This window comes from Lithohypha guttulata (genome assembly GCF_036872675.1).
Source record: "Lithohypha guttulata strain CCFEE 5908 chromosome Unknown scaffold_5, whole genome shotgun sequence".
Classification (NCBI taxonomy): domain Eukaryota; kingdom Fungi; phylum Ascomycota; class Eurotiomycetes; order Chaetothyriales; family Trichomeriaceae; genus Lithohypha; species Lithohypha guttulata.
The window spans coordinates 524,008-546,650 of NW_027042754.1; the positions used below are offsets into that span (position 1 = coordinate 524,008).

The window sequence follows — 22,643 nt, forward strand, 5'->3', positions numbered from 1 at the left end:
AACTATAGACTCGTACGGGATGTCTCTGGTGCTGGAACGGCTGTCAATCGGATGGTCCAACCATGATATCGAGAGTATTATATAAACCTATACACCCGTCGTGCGGGCTGAAAATAATCTATATCTCGTTGCATCTCTCCTGCTCTGCAACCACTGCTATTCCACAAAGGACACGTCGCAATGGCAGACGTTTCGAGAGTCGGTCCCCCTCTTAGTCAAGCCACTGGTTATGGCATTATCCTTGGACTAGGGTTCGCGTTCGCGCTTGGTATGATCGCGACGACATGGGCACTCAAACGTTACCATAACGAGGTGCAAACATCCGAGGCATTCTCGACTGCTGGCAGGACGGTGAAGTCTGGCCTGGTGGCTAGTGCCGTCGTCAGTAGTTGGACCTGGGCAGCCACGTTATTACAGTCATCAGGTGTCGCCTACAACTATGGTGTCTCCGGTCCTTTCTGGTATGGACCTACGTAAGACTTCTACTACGAAATACTGACAGCAGCAACAGGTACGCTTCAGGTGCAACAGTCCAAATCATTCTCTTTGCAACACTCGCTATTGAGCTCAAAAGGCGGGCTCCGAATGCTCATACCTTTCTCGAGGTTGTCCGAGCTCGATATGGCAAATTCACTCACATCGTTTTCCTCATATTTGGTCTGATGACCAACATCCTCGTCACAGCCATGTTGCTCACTGGCGGTTCTGCTGTAGTGGAGTCGCTTACCGGTGTGCCAACAGCTGCAGCTTGTTTCTTACTGCCTATTGGCGTAGTGCTCTACACAATGTTTGGCGGTATCAAGGTAAGATCCATATGTCGTATTAATTGGGAAAGCATTGGCTAAATTCTTACCACAGGCGACCTTTTTGACAGATTACGTCCACACTGTCATTATTCTCGTTATCATTCTTCTCTTTGCGTTCACAACATACGCCACAAGTGAACTCCTTGGCTCCCCCAGCGCTGTATACAATGCGTTGGTCGCTGCTTCAGAGGCCCATCCAGTTGAGGGCAATGCAGAGGGCAGCTATTTAACTATGCACTCTAGGGAGGGAATCGTGTTTTTCTGCATCAACATCGTTGGTAACTTCGGCACCGTCTTCTTGGATAACGGGTACTATAACAAAGCCATCGCTGCGTCACCAGTCGACGCTCTACCTGGCTATGTTATGGGTGGCATTTCCTGGTTCGCCATACCTTGGCTGTGTGCTACGACTATGGGCTTGGCAGCTTTGGCACTAGAGAACAATCCTGTCTTTCCAACTTATCCTGGACGGATTCCTGTACACGAGGTCTCAGCAGGTCTGGTCTTGCCTCATGCGGCGACAGCCCTTCTCGGCAAGGGAGGTGCCTCGGCGACACTCCTACTTATCTTCATGGCAGTGACATCAGCCATGTCGGCCGAGCTCATTGCTGTCTCCTCAATTTTCACCTACGACATCTACCAGACCTACATTAATCCGCAAGCTAGCGGCAGATTCTTGATCAGAATGTCACATGTTTCTTGTGTGGTGTACTCTATCATTATGGCAGGTTTCTCTACAGGACTCTATTATGCAGGCGTCGGCATGGGCTATATTTATCTCATGATGGGTGTTATAATCTCAGCAGCCGTCATACCAGCCACTCTGACACTGACTTGGAAGGGTCAGAATTGGTACGCGGCTGCATTCTCACCACTCTTAGGCCTGGTCTGCTCGCTCACTGCTTGGCTGGTCACGGCAAAGAAACAGTGTAATGCCTTGGACGTCCTATGTACTGGCTCGAACAACCCTATGTTGGCAGGTCAGTTGCTCTTCTCGATTCTGATCGTGCATGTCAAGCTAACAAAACCAGGCAATGTCGCTGCACTGCTTTCTCCAATTGTGTTTGTTCCAGTTCTTACTTACGCCTTCGGGCCTCAGAATTACGACTGGTTATCAATGAAAAACATCCGTCGAGGAGATGACAGCGAAATTGTTCGAAGAAGCAGTGTGGCCAGTGGTGCTGTCGATCCTGAGCTCGTTCCAGGATCTGAGCATCGAACGCAAGCTGTTGAAGATGCTGAGGTTGCTCACCTTAACAAAGTCGCCAAGATGGCACGTTATTTGACCATCTTCATGACCATCGCCTTGCTCGTCCTGTGGCCGATGCCGATGTACGGAAGCAAGTACGTCTTTAGCAAAAGATTCTTTACTGGTAAGTTGCGAGTCTCTTGGTATCTGTGTCCGGATTACTGACGGCCTTCTAGGTTGGGTGGTCGTAGGCATACTGTGGCTTCTCGTCAGTTGCTTCTGCGTCGGTATCTTCCCTGTCTGGCAAGGACGAAAGACCGCCGCTCATACCATCAAATCGATGTATCTGGATCTTACTGGAAAGAGGCGACCTCCTATTCAAGGACGTGTGCAGGAGGTCAACGAAGAGTACAGTGGTACTGTTACTCCTACAGAGAAGTCTGTTGTGGAAGCAACGAAGACTGGATAAAAGAGGAAGTTTTTCTGAAATGCGACATGACTGATGACGACGATACCCGTTCAGAACGTTTTGATATATTTATACAGAAGTAAATACACTCATTTTTTGTTATGTTCATGACCTGTCTTCCCATGATTCCCAGAATTCGTCCCGTAACCTCGTAAGGCTCCTCACGGTTCGACTTGATTTTGTGTTGCTTTGGTCAACGCACAAGCACATGATCAAGTATTCTATAGTAAAGTTCAACACCATTCAGGCAAGGTCAAAAAAGACGCCTCAGACGCGACATGGTCACTTGAGCTCGAAAAAGGGGTGACACAAGGCTCGCTTTAGAGCCTTGGCATGCCTATTCATTTTCCCCGGACTCTGTGGGTCGCAACTGTGTTCAGTTCAAGAAGTACTACTGTTGTCCCATTGTTGCCATAATCCCGCGACAAACTTGATATACAACCACTGTCTTTCTATTCTAATTCGAGGGTACCAGCTGGCGATCAGACTCATCAGAGGGACAACACAAGCACGATTACCAGAAAACCAAGCGCTCGCGCGCCCCTAATACCACAATGGTATGCCCTACACCACGAAGGAAACCCTTCAAACTACAGGCTATCCCAGAATGCTGGGTTTAAAGTCGCTAGGATACCTCACGCACATGCTAACCAACGCTCACAGGCCGACGCCTCCTCCCCAGTGACCTCCGACCAAGAGAATTCCTCCACCCCTGCCAAAGGTGGCTCGACGTCCGTCCTGCGTGCCTCGAGTCCGCCTGGTGGCCCACGAAGTGCTATTCGTCGTCGCGCTGCTGCTGATCACAAAGAAACTGTCAAGAATGCTAGGCCGAGCTCAACGAGAGCTGCTGGTGCGGGTGGAAGCTCAGGAACGATGCTGAGGTTATATACAGACGAGAGCCCGGGACTGAAGGTTGATCCTATGGTTATCTTGTTTTTGAGCTTGGGCTTTATTTTCAGCGTGGTCGCGTTACATTGTGAGTGCACCAAATTCTAGCCAGGTCTAAGGAGGAGGAGTACAGCCAGGTCGTGCTTACGAGGGGAAACTCGAGGTTATGGAGGGAAATTGTGCTAACCAAGTGGTGTACAGTGATTGCTAAATTAACGAAACGTTTCTCGTGAACAAGTCTACGAAAAGGTCTGGAACATTTGGGTCACAGCAGTCCACTTACTGCACGCATGGCCATGCAGCCGCAACCACAAACGCACTTGTCATCACTGAACACGCGACCTTGTACAGCAAGAGCACTGGAGCAACGAAGAGGAGGAGACCTGTTGGATAATCTCGCTCGAAGCACATTCAGATTCAGCGAAACTACAGACGCGTCATCTGAGGTAGAGTCGATTCGATATGGTCTCCTCTACCTGCCATTCTGCGCTAGATGTCTTCAAGGCCGAGATGCGGTCACCTCAAACAAATCAAAACATTCCAGCCTCGTGTAGCATACTCCCTGGTCACAACTCTCCCGCATTGCTTACTTTGTGATATGCTGTGCTAATGAGCTTACTACTCGTAGGACACAAAAGCCCTGTTTTGGCGACGAAATTTGCTGCCTCCCTAACAAGTATTGTGGAAATATTGGCATCGTGGAAGGGAAGGTCAAAATGATCTTCACAGATTGCAGAAGGAGGCTACATCAGTAACGATCGAAGCATTCCTGCGAACACTCGAGAACGCCTGCACTCTCACGTCGTTCGCCATCCTTGTGCAGTCTCAACTTCTGACTGCTGAATATCACTTAATCCTGTTTGCTTCAAGCGTCCCGAAGTGATGTTTCTTTCTTAGGTCTAGTACTGACCCGCATGATCTGCACTTCGCTTGAGGTATCTAAGGTTGCTTCTCTTCTCCCTACCTTTTCTTTTCTCAAACCTCTGCAACTTGATCTACCTTCGGAGAGAGGCCAAGACTAAACTGAAGCAATACCGCTCATTTCGCGCGACCAGGAATACACAAACATGTCTTACTACGAGACTCTGGTCGCGGCTGACTACGAAATCGCAACACTAGAATCGTCCCTCGGCTATCCTAGATGGGCTCGAGAACTTCGCTACGTGGCAACTCGTCAAGGTCTCTGGGAATACCTCACAGGAGAATTTGAGCTCAAGGCACAACCAGACTGGAAGGACGACACCAAGTACCCGGATACCGAAGAAGGTTGCGCGCTCCTCGAGCAGGACCACGACGACTACAAAGTACAGAAGGAAGGAATAAGACGAGCATGGGCAATCCTCCGCTCAACAGTCGGCATCACTGTCGGACGAACCACCTACGACTGTTTGACTCCCGCCGAAGCCTTCAAAGCCATGACAGACCAATACAAAGACACCGACTACAATATCAGAAAGTCATCATACAACCGCATGGAAGCCATGAGACTCTCATCCAACCAAACCATGTGCAACTTCATCTACGAGGTCCAATCATGTGCCCAGGACATCATCGATGCCGGTGGTTCCTATTCCGACGAACAAGTCATCTTCAAGATTGGTCGAAGCCTCCCCAAGCGCTATGATTCTTTTGTCATGCATCATATCGAGTCGGTAGAGATGCCTCCGAAATTCAACGTTATTGCTGATAGACTTGTGGCACTTGAACGGAAGTTCCTCGAGCGTAAGCAGGCTAGAGGCAAGAAGGGGAGGTGATGTGTCGGTTGATGGCGAGGCCGCTGGCATCGATACCAGGCTATAGGCCGGAACGAGCGACTAGCCGACAGAACCAGTATTGTAACGCGAGACAACGAGGGAATAATAGCAAGCAATGGTTAGGGCATTGTCCTAAAGACCTGATACGAGGAGTGTCAGTCTTCGAAAATTGAGTAATGTTTGAGCTTGCTTGCAGTCAGTATCGAACACAACTTCACTCCCGCAGCATTTTTATTCGGCCATCTTGAGGAACACTTCTCAAGAGCACATTCAAGCACGCTTCAGTGCTACACAGCCAGTCTTGCGGAAGGTACGACGCTGATCGAGCAGTTGCGCTTGCCTCGAATAGACTACCACGGCATTCACTGTGGCAGGAACGACTCTTTGCACAGCGATGTGGGAGGGGGAAGGCACGAGGGAGAGTGACCTTGAATTTTAGGGCTTTTCATCTCCAATCCATTTAACCACGAGGCAGAGAAAGACAGACTGACTAGATAAGCTTTTACTCGCTCTCGATCTTTCAAGCCTTGAATCGGAGAACAGTGGTTACATTCATAGCTCTTTCATTTGTGTACAAGTGCTACCATACGGATGGACTGGAAGGATACACAATTAATACAATTGAGCGTGACGCACAGTTTGTTGTCACTTTGCTCGAAGCCCTCCTGTCTCCAGCTTTGTTATCAGACCATGGCTCGCAGAACCAAAACTTCTCCTGAAGTAAGCCTTCCATCCGGATAGCCCGTGCGCTCGCCTATGACCATATCTAACACCTTTGTTAGAGCATAACGATACCATTAGTTTCATGCCTTCCTAGCTGACCTTAAACTCCCCATATCGCTCAAAGTTCGCTCCAGTAAGGCTGGTCTGCTGTTAGATAGCAAATTCGAAGGTGTCCCATTCGACACAAGCCAATCTTTGTCTCTCCTATTCTGATCAAGCCCTTCCTAATAGCCAACTAGACTAACGTGACCATCTCCACCACTAGCAACTGCGAGCAGCATCTTATGAGGATGATACGCTGTTGCCACAATAGCATTTCTTCTGTAGCCACCAACTACTGCCGAGGCCGCGCTGGCTGCTGAACTGGTCGCCTTTGACCACACACCTGAAGATAATGGCTCGAAGATACCCTGCGCATCACCATTGGTGTTGAATGTGCGAACTTGATGTTGATCAGTGCCGACTGCGAACACAGGTGCATGCTCGTGAAGAGAAAGCGAACGTAGTGTTGGCACTCGTGAATGAGCGTGGTCATAGTATCCACCATCGGGGTGTTGCGAACTGCGGTGATATGTGCCTGCTGTAGCGCCACCAGTAGCATTAATGGACATGATTGCGTCGTCTAACCTAATATCCCACAGTTTGACTTCGCCGTTGCGCGACCCAGAAATGAGTTCTCGAACACCGCCTCTTTGCATGTGGACACCAGTGACCCACTGCTGGTGTTCTCTCCAAGCCTTCACCATTGCTGTTCGAGGATTGAGTCGCTGGTCAAACACCCTGACCATACCGTCACCGTAGCCAGCGACAAAGATCTGGCCTGCTAGCTGGTCGGAGGTCAAACTGGTAACACATGACGAAGTGCGAGCAGGTATGTCGCCCACACAAAGTTCTGTAGCAGCATTCCATACTTTGATCGTGCGCAGATCGCCTGCCGTCAGTATCTTGCCCTGGCCTTGCTGCCAATCAAAGACTAACCCGGCATTTTTAGTGCTAGGTATCAGCTCATTGAGTGCACGGAACGCAGTCACGCACTTCGTCTCGTTACCATTCGCGTAATTTCTGTAGACCTTCAGGACGCCATCAGAAGAGCCAACGAGGAGCAGAGGCTGGTCATCTTCATTCATGAATTTCGCATCGCTGATTCTTGTACCTTCTGGATTGCCATTCGAGAAACGAGACAATTGAGAGTTGGATTGAAAATCCCAGACAGTGATGGTGTCCTTGTCATCAGCGACTACAAGATGACTATCGAACTGGTGGAAGGTCATTCTAGTCGGTTGAGTTCCGTTGTTGATAAACGCTTCTAAGCGCGTCCACTTCGAGGATGCAGCTCGCGATTTGAGAGGCTGATTGTCCGCTATGATACGCTCGTTTCGAGTTCTTCGCCAGAGACGTTGATTGTAGTCAGCAGAGCCTGGCTCGTCTGGGTCGTTCGGACGCATCTGTGGTTCGCGAAAGTATTCTGTTGACCATTGCAGTAGCGTACTTTCGAGAGGCAGCGAGGGCTGTTGTTCCAAGTCAACACCTTTGCGATTGAAGCCTGCGGTCTTTGGAAAGGGCGCTTGGTGGTAATGACCTATTTGTGGCTGCATTGAATCTGGTGGCCTAGACCACTCTGCTGGCAATCGACCTCGTGGTGTATTGGCAGGATATTGCTTGGGGTTTGAAAATGTGTCCTTCTCGACTAGAGTGGTCTGACTAGGCCCGCCACCAACCAGGGTTCTGAGGGAGCTTGCGGTACGTTTGATGCTTAGAGAAAGGTAGCTTTCATTTTTCCTCAATTCTGCAGGCGGTGTGCTCGGTCGGCTCGAGACAGCAGACTTGAGTGATTCAACAGACGGCACCTTCTTGATTGAAGCCGCTGACTTTTTCGACGATTTAAGCAGGTCGTTGACCACATGTAAAGCAAGATCAGCCATCGGTGAGGTAAGCATCACATCATGAATGTAATCGACAACTGCTGATGCTAGCCATGCTACCTCCTGATGTGGATCGACAGACAGCATAAGGATGTGAGACCACGCTGATCCATAGACAGTGTTCGCAGAATAACTGCCGGCTATGGTCACACCACTGAGGCCGTCACTTAAGCCACTATCAGGATGTCTATCCTTCTCCTCAAGTAACTGTTCGTAAGCTGCAATGACAAATTTGTTCTCATACCTCTTCATGAAGGCTGACCAAAATATTACAAGCTCTTTCCTTACAAGAGCACTTCCATCATTAGTGAGAAGTAACATCTCATGTGCAATGCCCTCCTCAATCTGCTCAATTTGATCGGTCAGATCCGGCACACCTAGGAAGTTGGTCAGTGCATGACACATGCTTGCTCTAACTTCAGGTACAGGGTCAAAAACGAGGTCAGTCAACCTCATATGTGCACCTATCCTGATACCGGCCCACTTAGCTTCACTGTAGTCATGCCAGAGCATACTCAAACATAAGCATGACCACTGTCTGAGCAGCGGATTCTCGGGCTCAGCCATATTCATGATACAGGAGTTCATCAGCTCGCTTGTCAGACAGACGGTCTGTCCATGTGGATAGTTCTTGCAGAAAGTTGCAATAATGAAAGCACACATGGCGCGATGCTCGCTAGCGTTTCCGACCGGAATGTCGCTATTAGGGCTCATTATGCTGATGAAATATTGTACACCATTGTCCTTCATTAGATCACTTTGCACAGTATAGTCGACAGCCATAATTCTCGCCCAGATAAAGACCATGACTGGCTTGAGTTCGATGGATGCAGCTTGTAGCAGCTTCACCACATAAGGAAAAATTCCGATGCTCAATGCGAGATGCACTGCCCACGGACCAAGATCGAGAAACTTGCTGAGCAATATCAGGGCTCGTAGCCGATGCACCTGACTAAGAAGCACCTGCAGGACAATTGGCAGTTGATCAGGGGCACGTTCTTCTGTTGGTCCTGAGTTAAGGTAGACTTCGAAAGCTGTGAGCTGCTGAGCAAAGAAGTCGGAGTGTTGATATTCGTACTGGATTTCGTTTCGTTCATGTTTGATAAGCATAGGCATCTGTCGAACAACCATTTCTAGGGCAAGATCCCAACTCTGCCAGAGGGCATGACGATGTGTCTCGGGAAGTTTGGGGGAGGAAATCGGATGGCAATGATTGGCTCTCATTATTCTCTCCGCAAGCAAGAAATTTCTGAATAGTGCAGCCACCATAAGATCTTGGCGAAAGAGCTTCTTGAACAGATGGCGAGGCAATATGTTCCATGCAATAGTGTCTGTGATGGCGGTAAAAATCCAGTTGAGTTCTCCCAGGGGACTTCGTCGATCTTGTAGGCGACCAGGAACGGGAATCTTGGTATCTTCGACCGTGATGGGACAGTCCAAAGGGTTTTGTAGGACGAACCATCTTAGAGCTATGTCGATTGGAGTGGTGAGACAACAGGTGAATAGATCGGCCGGCAGATCGGGATTCGTCGGTAGCATTTCGTTTCGTTCACATGCGGCAAGCTGTATGCAGTCACCATAATTCTGAATTAGTGCGTTGGGGTCGCGCTCTCGGAGTTCATCATTGTCCTTCTGATGCTTCTCGATCATGGTGTCAAAGTTGTGAAGAATATTGCCAGCATGGCTGACATCGTAAACATACAGACTTGGACCAGCTAGCCAGCTTTGGAGGTCGTAGATGCCAACAGGGATGTATTGCGTGTAGTTTTTATTGAAAACCCACAACTCGCCAGAGGCTGTTGGGAGTGGCACACCGTGACCGTTGTAGTGAAACAGAACGCGCTCATCTTTTGCGTTCTTGCGTAGCGACACACAGAACCTCTTAGTCTCTTCTATGCTGGGATCCAGGTATTGTTTGTACCGTGTCCGAAGGCTCAGACTTTCATACTGCTCTTGCAATCTTTTCCCAATCTGCTCCATAACTTTACTACCGCCCAGATTTGCAGTGGGATCTGTCCATGCTTCGAGTTTTGCGGTTGGATTGGTCTTGATCACGTCCGGGGGATCGACTCCGATATTGAGACATATAGCCAGAGCAGCACTAACAGTCTTCATACGGTCTTTCATACGCCAATCCTTGCTCGGATACAGGGAGGCTTCGTTCGACTGAGTGCCATTGTTGTCATGACGCTTGTCAGTATAGTACATGTAGAAGTTTGCCTGGAGATTAGCCAGAAATTCAGAGGAAGCATAATCGTTGTCCCAGCCATGACGAAGGTGCATTTGCGATTGCGAATCATGCTCTTGCTCTACCCTGGCACCTATTCGGTCTTGTGGACCAGCATCACTCCTTGTTCGAGACGGACCGGAAGGTCTTCGAGGACCATTTCCTTCGTATTCGGTAGGGTGAATTAAAGGTCGATCGGCACCACCAGAAACGGGTGAAAAGTAACGGAAGCGCTCGCCTGTGTAACGATCTGTCAGACTCAGGTCTCCCGGCCGGGTACCATTACGTTGTGGTGAGGTCTTTGTCCTGGTAAAGTAGTCCTCACTGCTGTAGTTTCCATTGGTTGTATGGCCATTGACTTGGGTCGTCGCAGGATTTACTTCATGTCTGCTGCCGCCGTCTCCATTCACCATCCCATTCCGTGCCATTGCGCCGCCTCAACTGCATCCGTTTGCACAACCTCGCATCTCGCACGAGCGCAATCCTCATGCACTGCAATAAGGTGGATAGAGCTCAGTGGATAGACAAACGCGTCGGCGTGCGACCACAAAATACTGAAACGAAGAATTACTTCCGATCAGGATGCGCCTCTCAGTGAGAACTGTGTAAAAAAGTGCTCGTGCAATTCAGCACGAGTATGGCCAGTGAAGGATCTCTGACACAAACGACCGTCACTCAAGCACCGCATTTTGGTCAACTTAACTGGAAATAGCACCTGGAACAGCCGTTGGTAGCCACGGCTGGCCCCGCAGCTTAACAAGAGTGCAGCTCCAAGTCATTAACTCCGCATATTCCGAACCAGTAAAATTATGGAAGAGTGATGTTACGAGCACGCTCTCTCCGAGGCTAATTCATGGTATAGCCTTTTGACCATCTCTGTCTAGAGTATAAAACCAGTGTGGTACCTCGTTTCGTCTCAAACTCGTCAAGGCATATCCGGCAGAAACACGCGAGATCAATGATGGTCAGCTTCAGAGTGCAACTGCTCTTCTTCAGAGGCAGTTACACCTAGATGATTGAGGAGTGAAGAAGTAGACAGTACTGGCACGGATGGAGGAAATTGTGCGGATGAACTTGTATGCTCAGAAAAGCCTACTATTGAAAAAAAGCAGAGTAGTGAGGAGGGTTGAGCTTCACAACTGTGTCGTGACTATTGACGATTCTTGCTTTCAAGATGGAAGGAGCGTGTCGAGGCTGTAAGACGTGCCTTCCTCACATTGCTAGTACTGATACCTATCGTCTCTTGCTCGCGAATTTCACACTCACTGGTATTCTTCGACAGCTACAATCGGTTGAGCCACTTTACCAGATTCACTACTGCCTAATCTTTTCTCACATCATACCAGACCGCTATCCTGCTATTACCATGAAGCACGATGGTTCAACCAGCAGAACGACCTCAGTACAGTCCCACGCGATCACTCCGTGACTGTGCTCACCCCAATCCTTTCGCTCGTGTTCGAAAGCACCGCCACGAAGAACGTGGCCGTTGGTCAACACCACAAAGAAGGCAATTCCTGGAACATGTGGTCTCACAGCCTACACTTCAAAGCTATAGCCGCGATGGAGGTTCGAGCAATTCTCCAACGATACATTTCGGTGGCTCTACCAGTCTAAGAGCAAAGCACGACACGCAGAGTAACGTTGTAGGTGAATCTTCACTTTCCACTGCTTCCACCTTCGGTGGGGTCAGTATAAGACGACCAGACCCGTCCAAAATTGGGCATCCGCCCCAAACGTTTACATCTTACAGTTCGCAGCACTCGTTGGTATCAATATCGTCATCAGGGCAACTTCACCATGCCTCTAACGAGCGAGCACAAATTTCCACAGCACCACAGACGCTTGACACAGCAGTATCCCCGATCAGAAAAACACGAAGCCACGAGAAGGTCGACACCCTTGGCGTACAGCCATTCATGGTTAGTACACATCCTGCTCAATGAGCTTTGTGCAAGGGTCCCATTACTGACACTGAAAACAACCTTGTAAAGGAACCCGGCGCAGACACCTGCTCTAAACAAGATACTTCGAATGACTCTGAAACCGATTACGAGACAGCTCTTGAAGAGCAAGAAGATCCTGCTGGTAGCGAAACCGATACTGACGAAGAACACAACATTGAAAACCAAGTGTTTGACATCGTCGCCGGACCTCTAGGTGGATTGAATCTACAACAACGTCGGACCTTTGAACAAGCAGCTCTGTGGCTACGTTACAGGCAGCAGATAGGCCAGCAACGATACCCACATGTTTTTGTGAACCGCGAAAATCTGCCGTTACGTGGTCCGGCGCCGCATTACATCTTTCCGTTGTTGCCGTGTCAACAAGTCTACGATGGATCGCAAGAACCTGGGTTCATGAGGGTTGTGCTCTCGGCGGACTATGGCTTTGTCAACATTGTCTGCCATGCTGGTGCTAACGGTGAATTCTACCTTGTTAGATGACGGCTGCTTGTCTCACGAAATGGAATAGTGCCGCTTTGCTGTTGTTCGCGAGAAGTAGTATCAACATCAGGCAGATAGTGCTTCTAGCAAGACAGAAAGAGCATAACATTATGTCGAAACATCGAGCGGGACTTTACAAACTATGAAAAATAAAGTACAAGACGACTGTTGCTTCTGGCTATGCTTTCGCACACACTTCCACGACGATTTTGCCTCTAGCACGCCCCGTCTTCAGTTTCTCAAACGCTTTGGGGACATCTTCAAATCCGAATTGCTGGTCTATCACCGCCTTTACCTTACCTTCCGACATCCACTTCGCTATCCTCTCCAATTCCGCCACGTTCGCCTGAGCAAACATGCCTTCAGACCTTCGCTTGCCACCACCCAGCAATGCAGGCCAAAATTTCATCTCCAGATTCTGTCCCACAAATTTCAAGGTAGGCATTCCAGCTACGACGATGTACTTGGCGCCATTTGAGGTGTACTCATACGCTCTTCTGAACAGCTGGAGGTCTGCCATGACATTGTCCACCACATGATCGAAGTTCTTCCCCTTCAACGCTTCCGTCACACTTCCTGCGGTATAGTCGATTACTTCGTCCGCTCCCAGTCCTTTGCACAACTCCACATTCCTCCCACTGCAGGTGCATACAACATAGTAGCCCATTGCCTTCGCTATCTGAATACCGAATACACCTGTTCCTCCACTACCGCCGTTGATCAACACCCGTTTTGGGTTATGAGCCACAAGACTTTGATATGCAGTCAAGCCAGCCACGCCAATCGTGCTGGCATCAAGTGAATTAACGCCTTCAGGAATGCGCACAGTGGAATCTGTGCCTGCCACCGCATATTCCGCTAACATACCACCTGCAAAAGGAGAAGGTCCACAGCCAAAGACTTTATCGCCGACTTTCAGATCGCTGCCCTGAGCAGGTTGTGCAATTGTGCCGGCGAAGTCGATACCAGGAGTTGCAGGGTTAGGGATAACGAAGCGTCGCATCAAGCTTGTTTCAGCTGGCTTGTAGTCTACTGGGTTGAGCGCGACGTAGTCGACTTTGATTAGGTGTTGTTGTGGTTTGGGCTTGGGAACTGCAGCGGTGGTGTTGAGTTTCAGGGACTTCTCGAGTCCTGAGGTGATGGCTGCGTATTGCCAGGCGCGCATTTTGGTTGGAATTTCCATCGTCATTTAGGCAGTATATCGAGTGTGGCAGATTGATTGTTGGACTCGAGCGCTGTATCCGAGTATTCGTGGAGGAGAAAGTGTCTTGTCCCTCTCTGTATAGTGAGACGTTCCTATCTCTAGTCAACTACTACACTCAGCTTACACTGCACGAGAAGATCGCTCTTCCTGTGGGCAATGGACACATCTTATGAACTGCCACAAGCGAACGCAATCCCATCTGGATTCTGAGCGAGACTATGCTCGAATCCATTGGGCTAGATGGTAAGGTATGCGTGTCTATTGCTTGTCGAAGCTTGACACTTTCTTGAAGCGGACAAATTGTCTATCCGAATGTACCATATTGAATTCACTGATATGTTTGCCGTACTGCGCTTCTAAAAGCCCATGATCTACGGTAACTACTCTATAGCCAGCACGTGTACGACTTCGTGTTTGAGGCGCGTCGATGCACAGTTTAGGGCTTAGCTTCGATTCACGAACTGGATGATTATCATCGTCGATCTTCGAAGTGTAGTAAAGATATCGCATTGTAGCTATGAACAAAGCTCTGAAGTGATAGCACTAATATTTGTTGCGACTGCTAGCTTCCTATTGTCGCAGTATTGACCCTAAGAGGAAATGGCAGGACCACTTCCGACGCCAGTTGATGAGTTTGCGTGACTCGCACCATGGCTAGAAGCTTCCTTAATAGCACAGGATTGCAAGTACTACCACTATGCGAGTCAGGCAATGGTTAATGCGGCAGGCGATGATTGTCTCTATGCTAACTTTAACCTTGCCGAGAAGACGGTCTGGTTGGCCCAGGCAGGCTCGTGCGAGCTCGATCGAATCGAAACAAAAGAAGGAGGTGAGCCAAGAGACAGCCTGACCACCCCCTCCTGAAATCACGCCGGCCCGTCAGACGTTCTCTGGCGTTTTCAGCAGCCTACACGCTTGAAGCAGTACCATATTGTGAACACGATCGCGAGACCACCAACGAGGCCCACGAAAAGTGACCTCCAGGTCCCAGAGAACATGCCATGTAGCTTTCAAGATCTTAACGCTTGCATTTAAGGACAAAGACGCTGGCCCATGCAGTATGAGCGTACTGAGGTCCAAAAATAACCAATTGCCTGTCAACCTTAGCACGAAACAATCAATGTGGAGTGGAAGTTCAATGCAGAGCGGTCTGGTAACGAAGGCCAGACCAAGACATAACCGGGCATGAAAGCGCTTATTTGGGCGCCAAAATCTAAAGAAGGCCTTGCGATGGAGGTGGCAATGGGGCTGGGGATTCTGCACACAGTATGCCTCGATGCTCGACAAGTCCTGTCCACTGAGTCGCTCACCAAGACTCATGTCTACAATTCCGTGGCAAACTGTGGTAAAGTGTGATCAGTAACAAATGCAATGAATTTTGGATCGACAAGCTGGATCTTTTGGCCTTTTGCTCATTCCCAAGAAGTGCAAGCTCGCTGGGAACTGTAACTTCTGGATATGAAACCACCTCTTAGTATGTCTGCACTTGAGCCACTTGAACTTTTACTTCCCTTTGTCGAGGACAGAGGTTATTGCAGTGAAGTGTGCACGACTTCGTGCTGGTTCGGAATCCCAAGTCTTTAGCATGAGAGTGTTTTCTGATTCGCCAGATATAACAATTTTGATAATGGGAATACTGTCAGTGACCAGAAATAAATCTTCTGCTCGAAATTAGTGCTTGTTGTGCAACATATAGTCCGGAACATCACATACACGCATTGAAACACATAAGCACAAGCAAGGGCACCAATGAGTATAGCGGTGGTCCAGAAAGCGGCCTTGCCTATTGTCGAGCTGAACGCCATTATCGCCTGCGAAGACATCAAGAAGCCGATAAGGACCAATGCCTGTACACTGAAGGAAGCGAATGCGGTCAAACCATGAGCAATTTTAGAGCGTGGTCGGCCAGTGAGGCTAGTCGCAAGGTTGTCCTTGTTGAAGTCGAAGGCGCTCTTCAAGATAGCGCTCCACGTGAGCGCCAGGACGAAACAGAACCAGCTGACGGAAAGGAGTTTGTTAACTGTCTGCGCCGAAAGATTTCGCTTGACGTCCTGTTCAGACTCATCATAGGGTTGGAAGATGACTGTGAAGGTGATGCCCGCGCCAAAGGACGAGATGGTCATCACATCCTGAAAAAACTTATCGAACCAAGACACGATTGCTCCTCCATTAATCTGAGGCTCTTGAGTGCCTGGATTGTTGCCGTTATTCCCGTTCCCATTTTCGTTATCCCCAATTGTGTCCCGGTTTAATGCAGCTGAGTCTGAACCGCTGGCAGTGGGTGTGGGTTCATTTGCCGCCATGTCGCGTGATCACAAGAAGAACGGCGAAGAATTTCTGTGGACAAAAGTGTGAGAACCTGTCATTTATGTTTCTCCGCGTCTTATCTTTCAGTTTCCTATCAACCTCTGAAGCCCATTCTCTACTTGGAGTAGAAGCGAAAGTGTTGGCTGTGGCTGCATGATCTCGGTTAAGTCCCAGTATCATTGGACGAGTAGGTCTTGGACTGCTGCCTTCGCAAGCACTGAAGCATATTTTTCATACTTGGCACCGAGAGTATCTGCAATCGCAATTGCACGTAGTAGATCCGTAGTCGTACAATCACGTCGTATACTCGACAGCTCCAAGCACGACATTTTCAGAACGATTGAGCGCGTGTACGATCCTGTTTGAAGTCATCACTGCAGGATCAGGCTGCTGGCAGATGAATGTATAGCTACCGGCGATCAACGAACACGAATTTGATGTCGGTATATGGCTTGAAGACAACCATAGTGTAATTGAACACCAGTAGATGCGTTCCCGCATCTCAAGCTGAAAGATGGTGAATGCATTAATTGCTGAATGGTACTCCGTACTATATTCTACGTTGCACCTTTAACGCCATGATCGACAATTGAAAGTCTCTCTGCATGATCCTCACTATCCTCGGTGCCACGCCATATCGTGATGTCAAGGAACCGATGGCTATCGCCTTTAACTCCGTGCCCACGAGATGCTCGTCAGGCTCGAGATATGTCAGCAATGTGATCTGTCCTCACTGTCATTGTCTTCATTTCCCTGTTCTCAATTATTTTCTTGGAATTCACCTCAATGTCGCAAAAGATCTTTATTACTGGGTCAGCTGACGGTCTAGGCAGCCTAGCAGCACAAGCACTTGTGAAAAAAGGACATAGAGTCACTCTTCACGCTAGGAACGCCCAGCGAGCACAAGATGCAGAGAAAGCTTGCCCTGGGGCTGACGAAGCTCTAGTGGCTGATCTATCTTCTCTGGAAGAAACGAAGCAGCTCGCAGATGAGCTAAACAACAAAGGGCCATGGGATGCCATTATTCATAATGCCGGTGTGATGGTAAGTGATCCATGGAACAATCGCCGGCGGCAACTATAGCACAGTGATGTGGGGCCATCTTGACACGATTTGATGCTTACCGTTGCTCTAGCGATCTGGTCCAATATTCGCAACAAACACTTTAGCACCATACGTCCTCGCATGCCTGGTACAGCCGCCACCAAAGCGATTGGTATTCCTTAGCTCTATGCTACACCAAGGCGGAGACCCATCTCTGAGAGACATCCAAAACTGTGGATATGGCGATTCGAAACTACACAACACAATGATGGCGTTCGCGTTCGCCAAGAGATATGGTCCAAAGGGGGTTACAGTCACGAGTCTTGATCCGGGTTGGGTTCCTACGAAAATGGGCGGGTAAGTAGTATTTCAGCTCTTGAACTGTGTAAGCCACGTGACCAAGAGACACATACTAACTCTTTCATAGTGCTGGAGCAACTGGAGATATCCAAGCCAGTGTAAAATCCTATGTCAGTCTAGCTGAGGGAACAGCACAAGGTGCATGTGGGCAACATTGGTATCATCAGGGTAAGAAAAGTTTCCACCAAGGAGCGGCGGATGTACAAGCACAAGAGAAGCTGCTGAAGGAATTGGAGAGCATTTCAGGCGTGAGCATACCTGCTTAGAGGTGCGTAGAGGGTGCGAAGAAGTGCCAGCTGTCCTTCATTAGGACAGTCGATATTTAGGGAGACATCTGGTGCCAGCACTTGTCGATCTATTGAGTTTTCGACCTTAAAGGTGTATGACCTCGCTAGATTACAACTTATGTACAAACACTTGTATAGCATGTTGCTCGTAGCTCCTATGAGCCGTGAGAAATATAGACCAAAAGGAAAAACAGATTTGATTGGTGCTTACCCAGACTTTCTCCGATAAACTTGGCACTATCTCATCGTAGTAGATCTCCTGGGGTCGGACGTCCTATATACGTTCACGGACATTTCATAGTATCATTGATCTTCAACATTAAAGGCTGTCAAGTTAAGCCGTCTTTTATCGTTGTTGTCGATTGGTCTAGGCAAACAAGTTGCTACAAAGTGAGACGTCGCTATAAGATGGCGAAATCGAATTCATTCCTGCTGTTGGGGAAGAATCCTGGCCATCTACAAGCATGTATCGATGCCGCCAAGCCAGAATTCGAGGGTAAGCAGCATTACATCCCTAGAAACAGAATTACTACTAACTCAAATAGTCGCCAGGACAGCTTCAAGTGTCGAGGATGCAAAGGCTGCCATAAACGAGCTGAGGTCGAATCTTGCGTTTATCACTATGGGCGGTGGCTTTACTAATGCTGACTTCGAAGAAGTTCGAGGCCAGTCTAGCGATGTACCGTGGTTTCGACCTCTGCCGACGAAGCCTGGCTATGATGGTCCGCAACCTCAGGGTGCACCTCCTGCGGAAGTCGTCGCTGCAAAATTCCGAAAGGGTATAGATGAACATCTGGATGACCTGAAGACGGGCAAGGGAGCCGGTGAAATATGGTACTTTTGATAATATTGTATTGAGTCAGATATCAGGAGGAGGAACGTAATCTGGATCTGTTTCTCTTTGTCGATTCCACAATCGACGAGTGACTTCGGACTGCCTCTCGTCTTCATGCATCTGATCTTCTTTCTGCCTTTTGACCTTCAAAACGCAACGAGCCTGGCTGCCTCGACCACTGAAGTCCAGCATCCACTGTAGGGAGATTTTGCCTTTTGGTGCCCCGTCGGGAGTGTCTTCGGCGTCAGAGCTTACCCATGACCAGCCAGCTCGTAAAAGCACGGCACAATTAATCAAAAATGTACCCCAACCCAACCTCCTGAGGTCGAAGGGTGGTCTTGTGAGAATGACATGGTTTTGACGGAAAGTAGGGTGTAAGAAAACCTTCATGGGATCAATAAATCTGTCAGCACCAGCATTATGTGAAAACTTACATGCACCTCCTCTACAATGTCGTTTCGGCTCAGTCGAATGAAGAACCTCCAAGAGTGTATATTACCAGAACCGTCGGATTCTCGTCGCATGAGGTTGTGTTCATTGCCAATGTAAATAGTGACTGGTTCAACCAGGTTGCCATCCTCATCCTCCAGTTCTCGAAGGTGTTCCTTTGATCTAGCAGCATATGTCAAAGGATACTTTTGTAACAGGTCGTCATTTCTGGCTTGATTGAGGGGCGCTGCAGATACAGTACGACACATCGGACATTTTGCTTCAATCTCACGTGGCGGCAATACAACTTCTTCATCTATATCAAGACCTAGCCCAATACGCTGTGTATTTAGTGAAATATCAGCCCAATGCGAGAAACACGATTCGCAGAAAGTGTGTCTGCAGGTCGTTGTGACCGGATTCAGGAGCAAAAGGTTGCAGATACTGCAGAGATCATCATCGTCCAGGACTTCTGTATCTGACTCAACGGGAGGAATTGTAGACTTCATCTTCTTGGAGCTCCCGACCTCATGCTCATGAGTAGTGGATAACCTTTTCCTTTGCCGTGGCATGCCAATGTGGCTGGGTGATGACTCCGGGTTTTCGATGTTCCTTGCAATCTCGAAGATGGGATGCAAAGACGATCACGTAGATTGCAAATACGGAGAAAGACAACCGCCTCCCGCCTGATCCTGCTGTGACGAATCAGAGGTTTGCCTCGAGCGGATACGCGTATTGCCACCCTATGCTTCATGCAGAAGTTGAAGTTAGACTATACCTTGAAGAGCAGTATTCATGCAAAGTTCTGTACTTTTTGGACGTGTTCTAAAACACCAGTTCGAAAGACTTGGCACTTACAACGGCATGTTTGATAAATGCTCCTGCAACAAGCATAGTTCTTTCTTGCTACTCGTGACCACCATCTACAACGACGAATTTGACAGCCCTCAAACTCTTCCCTGTACCCAACTCCAACTCTATCCTGATTAATATCTAAACAACCCAAACTCTTCCGAGCTAATCTATGGTCATCTATGCTGCCTGTTGAATGCAGCAATGAGCCTCCTCCGTGCCTTGGAACACCTTTGTACTTTTGCATTGGCTCTAAAAAGCCTTCACTAGCTGCGTCGTAAGCCTGTATACTTCGTGTAAATCGTACCGTCGTGCAAGTCATCTATGAGCCTGCTAAGACGCCATTAGACTCCAGTTACAGTTGTCCAAATCAATGCTATCACGTCTGCCTCCTGGGTATCTTTTGACAAAGGAAAATGGTCTGTTTCATGACTCGGCCCGTCTACAGGTTTTGGTCGCCTCCCAGCATATTAAAATTCATGTTGTTCAAACTCATGCTCATATTCTGGTTAGGTAGGATACTGGACATCGCCGAGGAGGATGTTGGTGGTGGTGACGCGATAGTAGTCGTTCCTTGTTGTGATTGCTGCTGCTGAGCTCGCTGTTGCACTAATTCGGGATTGCAAGGTGGTGAATGTGTCTTGTGATACTTCAGCCCGTTCAAATTCTTGTAGCGCTTGTGGCATACTTCGCATTTGTAGGGCTTCTCTTTTTCCATACCCACAGTACCTGGATAGGGCTGGTTGTTGTCAGGATCTAAAATGGAGAAAGTGCCGTCTCCGTTCTCCTGCAGTCTCTGGTTCTGGTGTCCATGTGTCTTGTGGTACTTGAGACCGTTAGCATTCCTGTAAGATTTGTCTAGAAATCGATTAGCCACGTTCTCAACAATGATTTTTCTTTCAAAGACTCACCACAACCAATCACAGGACAACGGAAAGGCTTAGGCTCCTCGTGAGGTAGTAAATTGTTCATTGTATCGGGCAGTCCAGCTGCAACTTGTTGTTCACGGATACGTTTAGCGATTTCGCTATTTGGTCCATACTGCCCTGACCCGAGTCTTTGGTGTATAGCCTGTTGGCTATTTCCTGAAGTGTTAGCTTGGAATAGCCTCTTGGCTGGTTCGTCTATGCACAAATCGATCATGTCGTTGCTGACGCCGAACCCAAAATTGTTGCCGAAGCCGTTCATGCCATTAAACATTGCATTGCCTTGCATTGACATGTCATCTATTCCTGCCATTATGGATTCGTCTAGCTCGCCAGGAGTGCCAGGCGCGGAAGAATCAGGCGTATCTCGATATGGGTTGTGCAGATCCTGAAATTGCTGCATAGGATTTGGATTTAGGGTCGAAGAAATGTTGGCACCCTGGAAAGCAGCTGAGTTGCGGTTCATGGTCGGTGTATTTGGTGTTGAGTTCCTGTAAGCTTGGTGGCTTTGCATAAGGTTTGTGTTCAGTTGGGGAACCTGCGCTTGTGCTGTTGATGCAAACTGGGTGGAGGGTGAATTTTGGCTTGAGAGAGATGTAAACATGTTCGAAGGAGGGGTTGTCTCGTCGTTACCATCGATATCGTCCATCTCCATGTCTTCTACAGCATCCATGTCTGGTATTGTTTGTAAGGTATTGCTATAACCAGATCTCGACAATGCTGGTTGCACTGCACCACCTTGTGGCTCCTGTGCTGCTCGTTTTTGAGCCTCGTGCTGAATCTGAGCTCGAGTATTCGAGGCCAGTGCGGCCCGCTGATCTGGCACGGTGTGCTGAGCACCCGTCTGACTCTCAATAGGCTCTTGCTGCGCATGTGTCTCTTCGTAATGTGTTAGGAGTGCATGGAGGTCCTTCCACATTGTCCCACAACAGACAAAATCTCGCATGAAATCGGCTTCGAGCTTCGGAAGATAGGACGAAGAATGATAACTAGGTGACTGGTGAAACGCGAAAGGTGAGGTACCCGCCATAATCATACTGAACCAGTTAGCTCGCGTAAGATAAGGAAGAAATGGATACTAACTCGTCTCTGATCCAGCTACCTACAGAAGCTCCACCCCAGCTCATGCCCATACCCAAACTTTGTGCAAGACTCTCGCGTCTGTTCTTGTCCATAGGTCTTCCCTTCATCGAAATTGGCCTCGCTCCATTTTCGAACCTGGACATGTCCGACGATTCGGACGGCAGGCCTAGTGAGGGCCTCTGAGTACTCATTGCTTGGACTTTTGGGGATAGGAAATCGTCACTACTGTCTCGTTGCAAAGCAGCCGTCAGGCCCGAAGGTTGATTGCCCCGAGCGGAAGGCGAGGTCGCAGTCTGTCGAACTGTAAGATTCTCATCAGGCGTAGCTGCTATTTCCATAGACTGGTCCTGTGAAGGAGCGCTGAACAATGGAAATAGTGTCTCCCCAAAGTCCAAATCCTTCAGGGACGAATCGAAACAGACTTTGGTCGTTGTTGTAGGAGGTTGACGAGGGAAGCACGGCAGTGACTTTTGTCCTGCTCGTCCCGCGGACTGCTTTTCCGGAGCAGGCCTAATTGTAGTCACCGGCGTCGCAGGAGTTGTGTCTCGAGAACTCGACGACGCTTGATCGCTCGGAGAGGTTGAAGTGAGCAGAGGCGGTGGTGTATGCCGAAGATTCAACATAGAAGATTGTGGTAAGTACTCGGTCTAGTTTCAGTAGAGTGGACGCGCGGGTTGAGAGTGGCGGTCGGGACTCGGCAAATGACGTTCCTTGATTCGAGCGTGCCAGTATCCAACAATAGGAGTGTTTGACTATGAATAACAGTTGGCTACAATATTAACAGTATTACCAGATAGCTAGAGGTCTGCGATGTTCAACGTCCTCAGAGAACGGATGACGAGAAAGACGAACCTAATATGACTCGACCTCTCGCTTCACCAGTGTTCTGAT

The 22,643-nt window shown here is 48.8% G+C and overlaps 9 protein-coding genes across 9 annotated transcripts; 5 read left to right on the forward strand and 4 right to left on the reverse strand.

Moving 5' to 3' along the window:
* Window positions 1–180: 180 nt before the first annotated feature.
* On the forward strand, window positions 181–2,464 carry DUR3 (urea active transporter; the record flags this gene model as incomplete). The annotated part of the gene is made up of 5 exons (XM_064900969.1): window positions 181–461; window positions 512–803; window positions 859–1,786; window positions 1,838–2,179; window positions 2,232–2,464. 5 exons carry the CDS (start codon window positions 181–183, stop codon window positions 2,462–2,464), a joined length of 2,076 nt encoding a protein of 691 aa, XP_064752045.1.
* A 1,955-nt stretch (window positions 2,465–4,419) lies between these two features.
* On the forward strand, window positions 4,420–5,106 carry LTR64_006641 (uncharacterized protein; the record flags this gene model as incomplete). The annotated part of the gene is made up of 1 exon (XM_064900970.1): window positions 4,420–5,106. The coding sequence occupies one exon, from the start codon at window positions 4,420–4,422 to the stop codon at window positions 5,104–5,106; it is 687 nt and encodes a 228-aa protein (XP_064752046.1).
* Window positions 5,107–6,053: 947 nt separating this feature from the next.
* KOG1 (Target of rapamycin complex 1 subunit kog1) lies at window positions 6,054–10,406 on the reverse strand (the record flags this gene model as incomplete). The annotated part of the gene is made up of 1 exon (XM_064900971.1): window positions 6,054–10,406. The coding sequence occupies one exon, from the start codon at window positions 10,404–10,406 to the stop codon at window positions 6,054–6,056; it is 4,353 nt and encodes a 1,450-aa protein (XP_064752047.1).
* Window positions 10,407–11,354: 948 nt separating this feature from the next.
* Window positions 11,355–12,425, forward strand: LTR64_006643 (uncharacterized protein; the record flags this gene model as incomplete). Its single annotated transcript, XM_064900972.1, has 2 exons — window positions 11,355–11,900; window positions 11,973–12,425. 2 exons carry the CDS (start codon window positions 11,355–11,357, stop codon window positions 12,423–12,425), a joined length of 999 nt encoding a protein of 332 aa, XP_064752048.1.
* A 178-nt stretch (window positions 12,426–12,603) lies between these two features.
* On the reverse strand, window positions 12,604–13,590 carry LTR64_006644 (uncharacterized protein; the record flags this gene model as incomplete). The annotated part of the gene is made up of 1 exon (XM_064900973.1): window positions 12,604–13,590. The coding sequence occupies one exon, from the start codon at window positions 13,588–13,590 to the stop codon at window positions 12,604–12,606; it is 987 nt and encodes a 328-aa protein (XP_064752049.1).
* Window positions 13,591–15,132: 1,542 nt separating this feature from the next.
* On the reverse strand, window positions 15,133–15,932 carry LTR64_006645 (uncharacterized protein; the record flags this gene model as incomplete). The annotated part of the gene is made up of 2 exons (XM_064900974.1): window positions 15,133–15,265; window positions 15,343–15,932. The coding sequence occupies 2 exons, from the start codon at window positions 15,930–15,932 to the stop codon at window positions 15,133–15,135; spliced, it is 723 nt and encodes a 240-aa protein (XP_064752050.1).
* Window positions 15,933–16,722: 790 nt separating this feature from the next.
* On the forward strand, window positions 16,723–17,606 carry LTR64_006646 (uncharacterized protein; the record flags this gene model as incomplete). The annotated part of the gene is made up of 3 exons (XM_064900975.1): window positions 16,723–16,980; window positions 17,072–17,337; window positions 17,408–17,606. 3 exons carry the CDS (start codon window positions 16,723–16,725, stop codon window positions 17,604–17,606), a joined length of 723 nt encoding a protein of 240 aa, XP_064752051.1.
* A 429-nt stretch (window positions 17,607–18,035) lies between these two features.
* Window positions 18,036–18,471, forward strand: LTR64_006647 (uncharacterized protein; the record flags this gene model as incomplete). Its single annotated transcript, XM_064900976.1, has 2 exons — window positions 18,036–18,123; window positions 18,173–18,471. The coding sequence occupies 2 exons, from the start codon at window positions 18,036–18,038 to the stop codon at window positions 18,469–18,471; spliced, it is 387 nt and encodes a 128-aa protein (XP_064752052.1).
* A 1,714-nt stretch (window positions 18,472–20,185) lies between these two features.
* SFP1 (Transcriptional regulator of ribosomal biogenesis proteins) lies at window positions 20,186–22,375 on the reverse strand (the record flags this gene model as incomplete). Its single annotated transcript, XM_064900977.1, has 3 exons — window positions 20,186–20,601; window positions 20,655–21,706; window positions 21,753–22,375. The coding sequence occupies 3 exons, from the start codon at window positions 22,373–22,375 to the stop codon at window positions 20,186–20,188; spliced, it is 2,091 nt and encodes a 696-aa protein (XP_064752053.1).
* Between the last annotated feature and the right edge of the window lie 268 nt (window positions 22,376–22,643).